The 15,463-nt window shown below is 39.1% G+C and overlaps 1 protein-coding gene across 23 annotated transcripts in view; it reads right to left on the reverse strand.

Moving 5' to 3' along the window:
* Ktn1 (kinectin 1) overlaps positions 1-15,463 on the reverse strand; it is a 100,527-nt gene that overhangs the window by 52,223 nt on the left and 32,841 nt on the right. For all 23 annotated transcript variants that reach the window (XM_085698492.2, XM_085698494.2, XM_048430054.3 and 20 more), the window contains 8 exons: positions 14,182-14,322; positions 10,096-10,202; positions 8,523-8,655; positions 7,036-7,123; positions 3,598-3,764; positions 2,999-3,067; positions 1,559-1,596; positions 347-437 (listed from right to left, as the gene is read on the reverse strand). In XM_085698492.2, the coding sequence (XP_085554618.2) occupies positions 347-437; positions 1,559-1,596; positions 2,999-3,067; positions 3,598-3,764; positions 7,036-7,123; positions 8,523-8,655; positions 10,096-10,202; positions 14,182-14,322 (834 nt within the window). The remainder of the gene's footprint in view (positions 1-346; positions 438-1,558; positions 1,597-2,998; positions 3,068-3,597; positions 3,765-7,035; positions 7,124-8,522; positions 8,656-10,095; positions 10,203-14,181; positions 14,323-15,463) is intronic.

The raw sequence follows: 15,463 nt of genomic DNA on the forward strand, positions 1-15,463 counted from the left end.
AAGTACACAGTATTAAAAGAGTTTGATAAAATTTACTTTAAACTTGTGGCAGCATATCTGTACCACTTTAAGTGTTAGGCAAAAGTCTCAAATTACAAATTTCCTAAAACAAAAAGAAGCATCATCAATTTCTGTTACTTGCCAAATTTCTGAAATTGTTATGAAATGTATCATCTGAGTAAAACCTTTTGGGTTTTCCTCTTAGAGCTAAAGTATTCATAGCTCGGAAATAAGAAGCACTTTGTGATGCACTCCAGAGCCTTTGCCATCCTTTATATAACACATACTGACTACAGTCTTCAATGTGGATCCTATAAAATACTACAGCAGAAGCTGAGCTGCTTACCTTGAGCTCCTCCTCTTTGCTTGCTAAGTGGTCATGTTCACTTGCTAACGAATCTTCAGTCTGCTTTAGCTGCTTGTCCTTTTCTGCAATCCTTCAAAAAGGAAATACATTTGTGCTTTTAATAATCATTACCTAGAAAGAATAATCGTAACTAAGTTTCATATAACTGTACTTTCTCTTTCTACAGACTCTACTTAGTCTACAAATAACTGTCACAAAGCATAGCACCCTAAAATATCAAGCGTGCATGCGTGTGTGTGCACGTGCGTGTATGACAGAAGACAATATGTGTGTGAGCGTGAGTGACAGAAGACTGTGTGTGTGTGCACGCATAAAACAGTGTGTGTGTGCACATGCCTGCATGCGTGACAGAAGACAGTGTGTGTGTATGTACAGGCATGTGTGTCAGAAGACAGTGTGGTGTGTGCGTGTGTGCATGACAGAAAGTGTGTGTGTGTGTGTGTGTGTGTGTGTGTGTGTGTGTGTGTATCTGAGTGCGTCTGTGGCAGAAGACAACTTGTGAAAGTCTGCTTCCTCCTTCCAGCATGTGAGACCAGAGAATAAAATTTGAGTTGTCTGGCTGACAGTGAGAGCCTTCTCTGGGAAGGTACTCCTGCAGTCCACAATAGTCCTTTGTCAGAGCAAGATGACGGCTCACACCTATACTCAAGAGGCTAAGGCAGGAGGATCAGCACAAACTCAAACAGAATGAGGCCTTGAATCATAGATACATAGATGGATACATAGAGAGATCCACTGTTTTAAACTTGAGTCAAAGAAGTTAATTTACATTAAGAAGTCTGGCATCAAACTAGATTATAGATCATCTGCAAACAACTGAGCCGTATCTGTAGTTATGCAGCAGAAAACAACGCATACCCGGGTGTACAGGCTACTGTCACAGGGCTAGATGCAGAAGAGCCACAACAAGCACTAACTTCGTTCCACTACCTCTGAAAACACAACTGCCTCCTCTACATAATCACCAATATCCCGAATGAAGGAACATTTGACAGGCTCTTTCTACAATAACAACAAAAACATGCAATGTTTGGAGACTAAACAAACACAGGCTAACAGAAAAGAGCAAAATAGAGTTTAGAGTAATTTTTCAAACAGATCAGAGTATGAACATAATTCTGAATTGTATCAAACAAGTATCTGTTAGTCGTTATGACACAATTATAGGAGAAGTGTAGAATGCAGGCTTACACTTTATGTAATTCTTCTGCTAGAACTGAAGCGGAGGTCTGAGAAAGAAAAACATTATCAACATAAGAGCAATTGACAAAAAGCTTAAAAGCTGTACAATAATAATCACAACAGAGCTTTAAAAAAAAGAGAAATTAACATATAAAGTTGTTAAAGACATATCTGGCCTATGGTGAGTAGCCGTCATTCTGAAAGCACATCTGATCACCAACAGCCAGTATTAGGAAATTACATACCACGTCACGGAATATTAAGATTTAAACAAGTGGACAGGCCTGAGGACTATAAAAATGACACATAACAAGTACATAAGGCACAGGTTCATTCACAAAGGCCATCTCTACCCCTGTGCATCTCTTCCTCAGCAGAGTCTCCTGAAATGATCAGACAGTGGCGAGGAAGCATGTGCTCCCCTCCCCTGCTAACGGCTCTCAGCACTCGCTAACATTTCTGATGATAAAGATCTCAATCCAGCCTCAGTGAATTTTAAACTATCACCTCTACAAGAGAGCAATTCAGAAAAAAAAAAAAATTATGTACAAAAAACTTTGGAGTTTGAACTCTAAAAGACACTTTTAATCACTTTTAACATAGGAGTCAAATTTCTTTTTTAAAGATTTGTTTTTATTTTGAATATTGTAAGATGGGGGCGCATGGACACATGCGCTCAGATGGAGGGGCCATTAGGTCCCCTGGAGTTGGTGTTACAGGCAGTTGTGAATTGCCTGGTACAGGCGCTGGGAACTGAACTCTGATCCTCTCAAAGAGCAGCAGGCACATTCTACTGCTGAGCCAACTCTCCAGCCCAAGACTCAAATTTCAAGTACTTGTTGCTACAAATAATTTTGATAATTTAAAAGTTGAACTGAAATTTATAGTACATATATTTGTGGAAACTTTCATTTTTTCTAAATGTTTTATCATTTATATTCCAAAGGTGATCTATCAATCAATCAAAGCATGGGGCAATGATGTCAAATCGCAGGTCTTACCATACCATTAATTAAAAAGAAAAAAAAACCTGTGCAATGTTTACCATTAACTAAACTGAAGCACACATTTTAAATTGGGAGCTGTAGCTAACACAGCTGCCCTCTGTCATGTGTGAGATTCTTGAGGCTACGTTACTATGGTGTGGCAGTGCATCAATCAATACATCAGTCCCTACTCTAGGCTCCACTTGGCTATCTCTTTTGCTTTGTGACAGAGTTTGGAGCATTTTTCCCAGAGGAGAGTGCTTTCACTTAACCCTTCTAATTATACAGATTTGGGGTTCTTAGTGCTTCCCAAGCACTAAGTGTCTGAAACGCGGGCCACTACATACTGATTCACTGACTAGTCTCCCAACTACTGAAGTCTGCACTACACAGGCATTCAGATAATTGTTCAAACAGCTGGAAAGCTAGGATTAACAGCAAGCAAGTAAAAGTGCACCATTACCTGGGCAGCTATCTGGGAATGGAACTGCTGAATCTGAGCTTTCAAAGCCTCATTTTGTTCCAAAATATCCTTTTCATCAACAGGAAAAAAAGAGGGGACAAATGTCTTATTAATAAATACCCACGTGCACATGAACACAATGATTTACATGTTCTTGGTTTATCTTTAAACTGTCTTTGTTTAAAGCAGTTAGGCATTTCATTTTGCTAATTTACAAGGACGACATCTAGACTATTTTACTGTCCCTGATACTATAACAAGAAGTCCTAAGGAAGTGGATGAGCTCATCTTTAAACAAATGCTCATAGATTAAATGTTAATTATTTACCACTATTTAGAATTAAGACATATCACATTTATCCTAATTCCATTTTATTAATGATTTAGACAATGAAATGAAAGTTTATTTGAATATAATGTATTCACATAAGTTTTATATTTTCTTTTTTTTAATTTTTAATATAAATTAAAATATAATTATACCATTCCCCCAACCTCTCCAATTGCTTCTCTCCCTCTCTCTCAAATGCATGATCTTTATTACTGTTACACATGTAAACAAATAAATACACTCGTTTTTAAATAAAGAAAACAAATACCTGGACTTGAATTTGCAAAGACTCTTCTTTGCTCACCCTCTTTTGCTCTGATTCCATTAACTGCATTAGTCTTTGCTCCAACTGCTGCTTTGATACCAAGGTGTCTGTGAGCTTACTATGCAGACTCTGGACTTCATTTTCTTTGGCCACAAATTTACTTTGCAAATCTGTAGGAAACAAAAATACTACATCTTACAAAATGCCTTTCTTTCACCCATTCCATTCCTGGTATGTGTCACCTTCTCTGGAGCACTTGCACGGATCTCCCCCTTCCCTTCTGCAGTCTCAGCAGGTTGTCCTTCCCTGTATAACACTAGCCACCTTGTCTAACTCCTGTTGTTCTTCTGGGTCAGAGATTGCTTTGCCTCCATAGCAAAAGCTGTGCCCAAAGACGTGCCACAAAACTCAATAAACATTAACTAAATGGAATATAAAAATTTTAAGTGATTCTACCAGTTCTTGAAAACACTCTTTATTTCCCCAGAGATATATGAATAATTATGCTAGCAAATTTCATGTAAATTCCTTGAACTTTGCTACATAGAAAGACACCAAGGAAATTTCCTATGTAAAAGCTGACATTTAAAATGTCATTTAAATAATCTGAAATGAAAGGTAATTTTTCTGTTTGCCTTTCATCCTCCCCACAGATAACACCCCCAAAAAAACATATCAAAAAAAAGTACATATAAGCCATCCTAACGCAAAATCACAATAAATGAGGACAAAGTAAATTTAAAGACAACCACTAACTTGGCAGAGAAGAGGAAGGGAAACACCCAATCAGAAAGAACAATGAGGAGAGAGCAGGCAGCATGAGAACCACGGCCTGTCTGATGAACAAACAGTCCACAGTCGCAGGCAGCCACGACCACAGATGGAAACATGTGGCTCTGCATGAGCATGTGTCTCCATTAAGAAAGGTAAGTTCTCCTATCTATAAAACAAAATAACTCAGAAAGAACTCCTGAAAATTAAAATATAATGAATAGATCTGGGGTTATTACTCAAGATATTTACTACCAACAGTTAAAGCAGCATTAAGTTCATGATGTCAAAATTCTATAGATGAAATTATTGCTGACTAACAACTCATCACAAAAAGGTCTAGAATGAACAGAATAACTGAGCCTCCAGTCAAACCAATCCAATACAGTAAAAATGAATTCAGATTACTGAAGGTCAATGCACTTCCAGGCATACTCAAATGCAGCTAGTGAAAACCAAGCTTTATTCAATGACAGAAGGGGACCGTGGCAGTGAACAGACTCCAAACAGAATGGAGAGAGGACGCAAGTCTTAGGAAGACGACTGTGGAGGAGCCTGAAAGTAACAAGCACTACAGAAGACAGACCTTCAGGAAAGATCAACTCCCTGCTTCTAGCACCCAAGATGTTGAGGGGCAGTGGATTAAAAAATATTTAACATTAGACAAAAATTTTAAAATAAAATAGCATCAAGTAGGGCAAAACAAAGTAATAATAAGCTTCAGGAAATAAACAGAGCAAAGGAACAAATACGCTTTAACAAATATCCTACGTCACCATCCCATTATTGGCATGCTGACAAAAACATGACTCCTGAGGTCATGGAAATCCATCAGCAGCTCAGGACGATGAGATACAAGGGGAGGAGTGAGATTAAGGCTTTACTTTCTGTAACGAGAAGTCAGTTTCTGCTGAGAGGAAGCACTTCTTTATTGTTGCTTTACTCACTACAGCAAAGAATCAAAACCAACCCAGATGTCCATCATGGCACATACATACACATGCACAAGGGGTTTTTTGGTGTTGAATAAATGTATATAAATGTATTTGATAGTGAAAGTGTAAACAGAGTTCCTCAGCTCTGGAATAACTACTCTGAGTTCATTGAAATATAAAATTGCATCTGTTTGATTTACAAGGTTTTTTTATAATAAAGTTTATTTTAAAAAGAAACACTAAAAAATGAATACTAAGGATCAGGATTACATTTGTTTAAAAATATGGAGTAAAATACTAAGGCTCTAATGGCAAGATCAGTTAGAGCACAACAGTTAAACAAAAATACGAGGTAAATCATAGAAAGTAAAAGAGCATAGTTATGGGGCTGAGGATGGCTCGGGAGTTAGGAGCACTCGTGGCTCTTACAAAGGACCAGCACACAGCAGCTCACAACCATTTATAACTCCAGCTCCAGGGGATCCCATGCCTTCTTCTGACCTCTTTGGGCACTAAGCATACATGCACATGATACACATACATACATACATGCATGCAAAATACTCATATACAAACAATAAAAAAGATAAACCTATGAAAATCTTTAAATAAAGAGTGCCATTTTACTCTAGAGCTATCAGGTTTATACTGACAGCCTTCTTAGCAAGATTCCTGTGTTTTAATGATAAAATGTTAAATTTTTAAGTATCTTAACAGAAATACCAACTTTATATAAAAGTACAAGTCTTAAAGTATCTTGTGTACATTCAGAGGAAAACAAAGAGCTGACAAGTCAGAACTCTTATCTATCCTATGTGAAGCCGTATTCAAGCATGAAAGATATGCTAGCTAGTTTTCATGTAATCTAACAAAGATGGAATCACCTAGAAAAAAGAAATCTTAATCAAGCAACTGTTCCCAGAGGACTGGCTTGTGGACAAACCCGTAGGGTATTTTCTTGTTTGATGACTGGTGCGGAAGGGCCCAGGGTGGTGCCCCCATGGGGCTGGTGGTTCTGGGTGCTATAAGAAGGTAGAATGAGACGAGGTGTTGGTGGTGGCACATATCTTTAATCCCAGCACAGGAGGCAGAGGCAGGCCAACTTGGTCTACAGAGCAAGTTCCAGGATAGCCAGCCCTACATAGAGAAACCCTGTCTTGAAAAACCAAAACAAAGAAGAAAAAGACATCATGAGAAGCAAGCCAGTAAGCAGGGTTCATTCATGGCCTCTGCATCAGTTCTCGCCTTAAATTCCTACCCTGACTGCCCCACACGATAGATTACAGCTCTAAGATGAAATAAATCCTTTCCTCCCCAAGCTGACTTTGGTCATGGTGTTTATCAAAGCAACAAAAATCCTAACTAAGACAAAAGGCAACGGCAGGACTAAAAACAGCAGACATGAATGCATCAAATCATGGATGAGGGACGAAGTTAACAACTACTACTAAGGTAGACAGATCCAAGAAAACAGCTTGCTTCTTCACAAGTCTAGGAATCTTGACCAGACCAAAGGCAAACCACAGAAAGAAACCAAAGTCATGACCATGCTCTTCTGCCCTAATCCTCCTGCAGCAGCACTGCAGACAAGGCTACACGGTTGCTCACTTTAAAATACCTAACAGAGAATGAAAAGATAAGACAATCCCAAAGGACAAAACCTAATATTATTCAGCTCGACTAGATGACAATAACCCTCCTCTGAGGGTAGACAGCAGGAGTTCCCAGGATGCACCTTGCTGTGCTGCCTCGTGCTCTGCTGTTCTCTTCCTGATGTAGCTCTGAACTTCTTCCCACCTTCTCTCAGCTTCTTGTAGTTGAGCCTTGGTATTTAAAAAGAGAAAGAACACAGGGGGAAAGGAAAGTCAACACAAACAGACAAGATTTCAGTAGTAAAAGGCGGGGCATTTGTTATGCACATCCACCGTCTCCTCCAACATCTCAGACCAGACAGAGGCTGCTGCTGCATCCTGATCTCATCCACCTGCACGATCTACCATAAGCTTTTAAGAGACAAGCTAGAACGTTTATTGCTAAATCTCAATATTAAAATTCCTATTTAGAAATATACATATGACAAAAAATCTAAGATTATTAATTGTAATGCCATTTCTTATTTATTCATATCTATAGAGAACACATTTCCTCATCCATATCAGCAGTAAATCCCCCAGGAAACCCAGTATTAAAGGAAAGATCATTTTCACAAAGGATTCATCAAAACTTTAAAAAAAACAAAAAAAAAAGAAAGAAAGAAATCAAGTTATATAACTTCTAAGCGTCTGGAACCAGCCTCTGGGTGTTCTATATATCAATATGGATGAAGGATCTCACAGTGAGATTGCACATAACCTCTATAAATTGAACTAACATATTTTTTAAAAAATCTTTTTTCGGGCTGGTGAGATGGCTCAGTGGTTAAGAGCACTGACTGCTCTTCCAGAGGACCAGAGTTCAATTCCCAGCACCCACATGGCAGCTTGCAGCTGTCTATAACTCCAGTTCCAGAGAATCTGACATCATTATACCAATGTACATGAAATAAGGTTAAATAAAGTTTAAAAAAAAAAAATCTTTTTTCTCAGTAAAAGGAGGAATGAGTAGCTGTCATTCCTCACAACACACTCCAGAGTTGATGTAATATGAGAGAATAAACCTGCTTTTCCTTCAGTCAGCCTGAGCAACCCTCCACAACTCCTCAGAGTGTACGCACCTCAGCACACAAACCACCATCTGGGATCGGGAAAATAGTAAGATTTTTGTACACCATGGGCTCAAGTGCAAACCCTTGGAGTACTTTAGTGTCGTGTTCAAAAGAAGGGAAAAACAAACTATTCCAACGCTGGGGGAATTCCAATGCTGGGAGGGGTTCTACCAAAATTGATGAGAAATTCAAGTTACAGATGATGAAAGTAATGTTAAAGGTTCTTTTCTAAAATAACTTTTTTCCTTACATGTGTAGACTCTAACCACCACATATAAAACAAAATTCTACCCTTATGTGTCGAACACTTGATTTCATTTTTAATTATCTTCGGTCTTTAGCTTCAAATCCAGGCCCACATTCTTTCATCAAGATATAAGTTTGAAGAAGTAGAGCCCTACAGCGTGGGTCTCATTAAACTCCATCCTAAGTTTCTGAACTCCACATACACATTCATGTTATGAAGCTGGACATCAATAACACTGACAACATGGAATAAAGAGGCAGGGTGGCGTCACCTTCAGCTGGGTAGCAGCTTGCTCTGCGTTCTTCTTCTGAACTCCCTCCTGCTGCAGCTTCCCTGTCTTCTCGTTCAGCTCGCTCACCAGCCTCCCACAGTCCTGGCGCAGTTTATTTAGCTCTGCAGACTGCCTGAAAACAGTGGCTAGATTAGGGGCTTTGCGCTGTTACACACACAATGAACTCACAAGAACAACATATGCTAGCTATGCTAGTTGTGCTGAGCTAGCACCCCACCTCCGGGCAAAGGTAAAGGAAAGTGACTAGGTGGTAACATTGTTCCCCTAAGTATACTAGTGTACTCCTAAATAATTCAAATCAAAATGGCAAACTCTAAAAAGCACACTACAGAGCAGAAAGGATAGCTAAGAGGGTAAAAGCTACGCAGCCCAACCACCTGAGTTCCGTCCCCAGATTCCATGGTGGCAGGAGCTGTTTTGTGTCCTCCATACACACAGTCCATGGAACACAGGACAGGAAACTCATGCTGTGGCATATACTTAACAATAACAAAATAACTTTAAATTTGAAAATCACTAAAAAATATTTTTAAAAACAGAAAACCAAAAACTCAGGAGCATGAACAGACAATGTTATCATTAAACTAATCTAAAAGCTTCTTAAAATGGAGGTTGGAGAGAAAGACCAGAGGTCAAGAGCACTTGTTGCTTTTGAAGAAGGCCCTGGTTTAGTTCCCATCAACCACATTTGTTCAAAACCATCCTTATTTCTAGTTTTAGGAAATCCAACACCCTTTTCTGACCCCTCATAGGCAGAAGGCATATATGTGGTACACAGAGGCAAATATTCATAGGCTAAATTAAATCTTAAAAAAAAAAAATCACCTTCCTAATACCAACATCACTGTAGCAGGACTTGTCCTATTGTCAGGAAGAAGAGAGCATTCTGAATTCTAATGAATAAGCTTTTACTTCATTATTGAAAAAAATCACCAGTTAAGATTGCTTACTTTGGGTCAGGCGGTGGTGGCGCACACCTTTAATCCCAGCACTCAGGAGGCAGAGACAGGGGGATCTCTGTGAGTTTGAAGCCCATCTGCTCTACAGAGCAAGTTCCAGTACAGGCTCCAAAGCTACACAGAGAAACCCTGTCTCGAAAAAAAAAAAAAAAAAAAAAAAAAAAAGTGCTTACTTTGTGTAAAACCACTAGACTCTCTAAGAAATGGTTTCTCAAATGGCTCATGAACCACCTGGGCTCCACTTTGGGCCCCTGGATCACAATCTGTGTAGAGGTAGGAGGACCAAGACTATGCTTTTTAAATCAGTATGACAGGTACTTCTCAAAGTAATGAAGTTAGGAGTGCTGGGCTGGAAACAGACGGCTCCAGCACGTGTGAGCTGCTCCACAGCGACAGTGATGCTCGGGGGCTGCAGCTGCACAGAGGCTTACATGAGCCAGAGCCCTTCACGCAAAGAAACAGCTGTTCTTACAACAAGTTTAGAAGCAATGGAAGAAGTCTAACCAGTTACTATCAAGCATCCTTTTGATGACAAAAGAAAAAAGAAGAAAACAGTTTGTCATTTAGTGGAAAAGGAGAATTAGGAAACATACTTGCTTTCCAGCTGGCTGGCAGTGTTGCTGACAGCGTCTCTCAGAATACCGTTTTCCTGCTTCAAATGAGCTATCTCTGCTTCCATTTGCTCCCGAACTTGCTGAAACTATTTTAAAATATAAGATTTAGAAAACAGAGATCAGCAAAGCCACCTTTAAGAGAAATTCCATCATAGTAAAAGAGTAAAAAGCATTAAGAAAATGAAATCCAAACCATCCTTTTCAGGTCAGTATGAAGACAAAGGAAAAGCTGCTTAGCAATGAATGGAAAGTGAGTACAAACCACCTAGCTCAGACCTTAACCGACCAACAGCTACTCTCACACCCTGATAAGAAACAAGCATATATCAAGTTTGGGACTTCTCACACCCAACACAGAAGTGCCGCGTCCTGACTCCAGAAGAAGTCAACATTCTATTAACAATATGTTTAAAGTTGTAAACTGGATGACTTGGCACACGTCTTTAACCCCAGCATCTGGGAGGCAGAAGGCAGCCTGGTCTACACACAAGTTCCAGACCACGCAGGACAACAAATGGAGACCTTCATCTCAAAAAAGAAAAAAATAGTAAGATGAAAGTTTCAGTCAAAGTTTAAATATTATAAATATACTGCTGGGTGGTGGTGACACACACTTTTAATCTCAGCACTGGGGGTGGTGGGGTGAAGGCAGGTGCATCTCTGTGAGTTCGAGGCCAGCCTGGTCTACAGAACTAGTTCTAGGACAGCCAGGACTACTACAAAGAAAAACCCTGTCTCAAAAAAACAACAGGCCAACAGACAGAAAGATAGATGATACATAAACACATTTATAAAGTTATAAATTAAACATAACTAACAGACACCACAAAATCTACTTGAAAACCACTCAGGGTTTTTTTTTTTTTTTTTACCGTACAAACTAACATATAATAAATAACATAAAATCTACCATCTTAGCCATGTTCTTCTTTAAGTATATCTATTTGGTTTATGCATAGTATGCTGTGCAAGAGTGTGTACATATCTGTGTTCAGAGGACACACTGGGGAATTAATTCTCTCTACCACCTCAGTCCTGGGGAATGAACTCAACATTATCAGGCTTGGCATCAAGTTCCTTTACTCACTAAGCCATACTGCTGGTTCCACCATTTCCATGAATACAAAGTTCAATGATTAATATATGCATTCTGCTATATACCCATCAGTATACCATGCATATATGTGATTCCTAAGTAGCTCCTATTCACCCCAGAGCTTCTACAACTACTACTCTTACATTCCTTTGACCGATAACTGTTTAATTTCAGAATTATAAAATCAGACAATAAAGAACACTGATTCTTACAGTCACATAAGGACAGGTCTTCCTTTCCTATATAAGCTACTCCATTAAGAGAAATAAACACCTACTGATAATCTTACTAACTCAGCTAGCAAACGTGAAAGTATTTTTCTAGTTGTCAGAGATGTCTATAGACTCCATATGTAGATGTATACATTCTGACCTCTACAAGTCATCTATCAACAGAAGCAGATGAGTGAATTCAATTAACCTTTCACCTTCACTAGAAAATGCTCTAACAGCTGACTGATTTTCACATGAGCCGTAAATAGTAATCAAGAAAAGATCACTGGGCTGTAGAGGCAGCACAGGGGTTAAGAGCACTTGGTGCTCTTGTAGAGGACCCAAGAAGATCCCCAGCACTTGCAAGGCAGTTCTCAACTATTTGAAAGTCCAGGGAATTCCATTCTCTCTTCTGACCTTTAAGGCCACTAGTCATACATGTGGTACATATATATTAAATGCAGGCAAACATTCATGCACATAAAATACTAAAATAGGTATTTTTTAAAAGATCACATTTTAAAATTCAAACTATGACAATCAGTTCTTTAATAACCCACTGATGAGAATGTCTGGCATGACTGAGGACTAAGAAGACAGGAGAGGAAACAGACACAGAAACAGCGATAGCAACAACCTGACAATGCCACTCGCTTCTGTTATTGCGATTTGTTATTTCTGTGGAAAACACTGAACTTTGTTAGCTGTGAAGAAAAATCTGAAAACTTTTTTATCAGACCAGTAATATGACTGAAGCAGTTACTTTAATTTTAAAAATCTGGAACCAATTATAGGTTAGAATACAAAGGAAAACATACGAGTAAGGGGTTATAATTATCATATATAGAATAATATAATTATATCCTATATAATTATATGTGTCTATGTATGTGTATATGTATGTATGTGTGTGTGTGTGTGTGTGTATATATATATATAATCTAAGCAAAGAACTGAATGTAAGAATACTATATTACTAGGGTTAAATTGTTTGAACTAGGTGTTTCCAGGTTCTTGGCACCTTATTCAAAACCTTGACAAAAGTACACACAGATACCAAACTGGCAGAAGTGAAAGGAAATCAACAGGTGAGACGCACTCCAAGTGTGCAGCGGCTTCCTGAGCTAGAGCACTCAAACGCCCCTGGCTGCCGTCTGAGGCCCTTGCTTATGGGGTACAGGAGAAAGAATTGGTTGCTAAGAGGAGATGTAAGCCTTTGTTCACACAGACCTGTCGCTTCCTGTATCTGGTTTTAATCTATGCACAATCAATTAATGCACAACTATAAGAAGGCAAGTAAACAGGGATTTTTCACTATTTACTCAGAGAACACAGCTTGCCTTACCACTCATCCATCTAAAACTAGGTCAGATTGGATGGGCCTGCTGCCGCCTGCACCTTGGTATGTTCCAAAATATGCTTACTAGACACTAACCACAAAAAAGGTTGTTAGAGAAGGTGAAATCTATTTCACTGTTGGAGGTGAAGTGGGACAACCATGCAATTCAATGCAGGTAGGGAATCCTAGGTTGCTAGATGCATTCTTAAGAGGGGTATATGCACAGCCTAAACCAAGCCGAGTCCCTTAGCTTATAAAAGCTATTCTTATATTCACCTGCCTCAGCTCCACATAAAATATCTGTAAAATTCAGACAAATTTGTAGACTGGAAAATAAAGTCAAAGGATTCACTGTAAGGAAAGCGTCTCAAACTACTGGAAGATAAAAACACCTTGGCCAGTAAGAATCTAACATGAGCTATGTTAAGTCTCAGATCCGTACAGTCCTTTAGAACTAAAGTGTCAGCCAGCAAATGGAAGGAACAATTTAGAAGAGTTCCATTATGGGGAATATTAAAACCACAAATGACAAATCCAAGCCTTGTTCTGCAAGAGATGGAAGGGAGAAAAAAGGGAGGATAGGAGTACAAAATCATTTGTCCAGACCTAACTGAACCTCTGGGAACATTCAGAGACTGGTGAAATGTGCGTGGACAGCAGGACACAGTAGTCTCTCTTGCTGACCCTCTGGGAATCACCGTTCCCCACCAGCCCTCTCCCACTGTGATGCCGAGCCCATCTGATCTTTGGATCAGTCCAACACCTTCTCATTACAATACCAGGTTTCTCCTTGCTCTGACTCGATTCCTGCTAGCGTCTCCAAGTGCCCCTTATTTCACTCCCCACTGCTGCCAGAGTGACCGCCGTAAATAAGAATGAGTCACGCTGCTGGCTTCCTGAATTCATTCACTGGCTGTTCAATCTTCAGGCATAGGGGAACCCTTTAAATAGGCCCATACTTGTTTCTCTATCTTTTCTTTAAAACTGCACTTCTCACAAGGTTCTGGGTTCCCAAAATAGAGCCAATGAATAGTCTGAGAATAAATAATTACACCAAGTAACTCTTACAGCCTTTCCCCATTCCTTTACTCTCTCTTGACAAAGTTAGTTCAGAAGATTCAACACAGTCTGGATACTGTGTCTAAAAACTCTCCTCTCTACTATCAGTACTCTGTCCCACCTCCCCACTCCACTACAGCAAAGCACCCGATGCTCACCTCTGCTGGCAATGGAGTATTTCCCTATCAGGTTCCAGCCTTCCCACCTTATCTCCACACAAAACACTTACTTACTTTAGCATGAGGAGTGAGTTTAACTTGCCACTGTATGTCAATGGCCCACCCCATAAAAGGCACTTAAAAGCTTATGAATTAAATAAACAGAAATATTTCCTCTTACTTTCGAAGACTTCAGCATACCTTCATCTGCATCTGCTGAGCATCCTGGTAACTGACGTGCATTTTGTTTTGAAATATATTATGTTCCTTTTCTAGTGTTCCAATCCGATCTTTCATCCTGGCTATAACTACACTGCTTCTTTCTTTCTCTGTCATCATTTCCTAGAATAGCAAATCAGAAAAAAAAATTATGAAGAACTTGTTATGAAAAAGGTATTATAACACTATCAAAGATGCAATGTTTTAAGAGCATCAAAGTCGTGAATGCTCAATTAGAGCTTGGGTACAAAGCAGAGTTGGGGTTAAAAACCAAGAAACCAGGAGTCTTCTGTATCTCCCCACTCTTCCCGACTCCTTCATCGTACAGACTCTCATTAGTTTGCTTCTATTTCAAATGCACTTTCTGATTTACTCATTAAAGATTGTAAACCTAAAATAAACCCTATATGTGATCCTAAAAAAAATAAATAATTTAAGGCAAAATAGTGATTGTTTGTTACTCTCCTTTGGAGTTCAGTGAAAGGCCGGGAAGGATACTAGAAGGGGAAACCAAAGGAGGGCTCTCTTTGGACAGTGTGTGTCTACAGCAGAAAAGAGACATGGCAACAGCTAAGCAAGGAAGCAAGAGCAAGTTTAGTGACCTGAAGGAATGACTACAGCCCAGCTTTAAGAAACTGGGACAGAACTTAAGTCTTCATAAAACTTATGAAGCTATTTATATACTTTACTTCATTTTTAAGACTTATATTTGAAAGCTGTTATATCAACATACAATACACATAAAAATTCCTTTTTAAAGAACTACACTAAACCAGGAGGTGGTACCGCACACTTTTAATCCCAGCACTCAGGAGGCAGGTGAAACTGTGAATTTGAGGCCAAGCTGGTCTACAGATCAAAGTTCCAGAACAGCCAGCAGTTACAAAAAAAAAAAAAAAAAAAAAGATTTACACTAAATGTATTTACACAAAAGTACCATACTAAAGGCAGGTATATGGCACACACATCTATAATCCCAGCATCTGGAAGTGGAGTCAGGAGATCAAGAGTTCAAGGTTATTCTCAGCTATAGAGCCAATTTTAGAGTAGCCCAAGCAACCTAAGACTGGCCAAAACTAAAACAGAAAAACAAGTACTGCACTTTATTTAACTCCACATAAAATATAGTGTTCAAAAGCATTAATAAGTTTTATCTAAAGGTAATTAAGTCAGGTCAGGTTTATTTTTTTTACCAGCTATTTAACTGGTGTGGGATGCCCCTCTGTATGCTATGAATATGTTTTATTACCACTGGTTAATAAAG

This window comes from Myodes glareolus, chromosome 12 (assembly GCF_982192425.1).
Source record: "Myodes glareolus chromosome 12, mMyoGla1.1, whole genome shotgun sequence".
In the NCBI taxonomy this organism is placed as follows: domain Eukaryota; kingdom Metazoa; phylum Chordata; class Mammalia; order Rodentia; family Cricetidae; genus Myodes; species Myodes glareolus.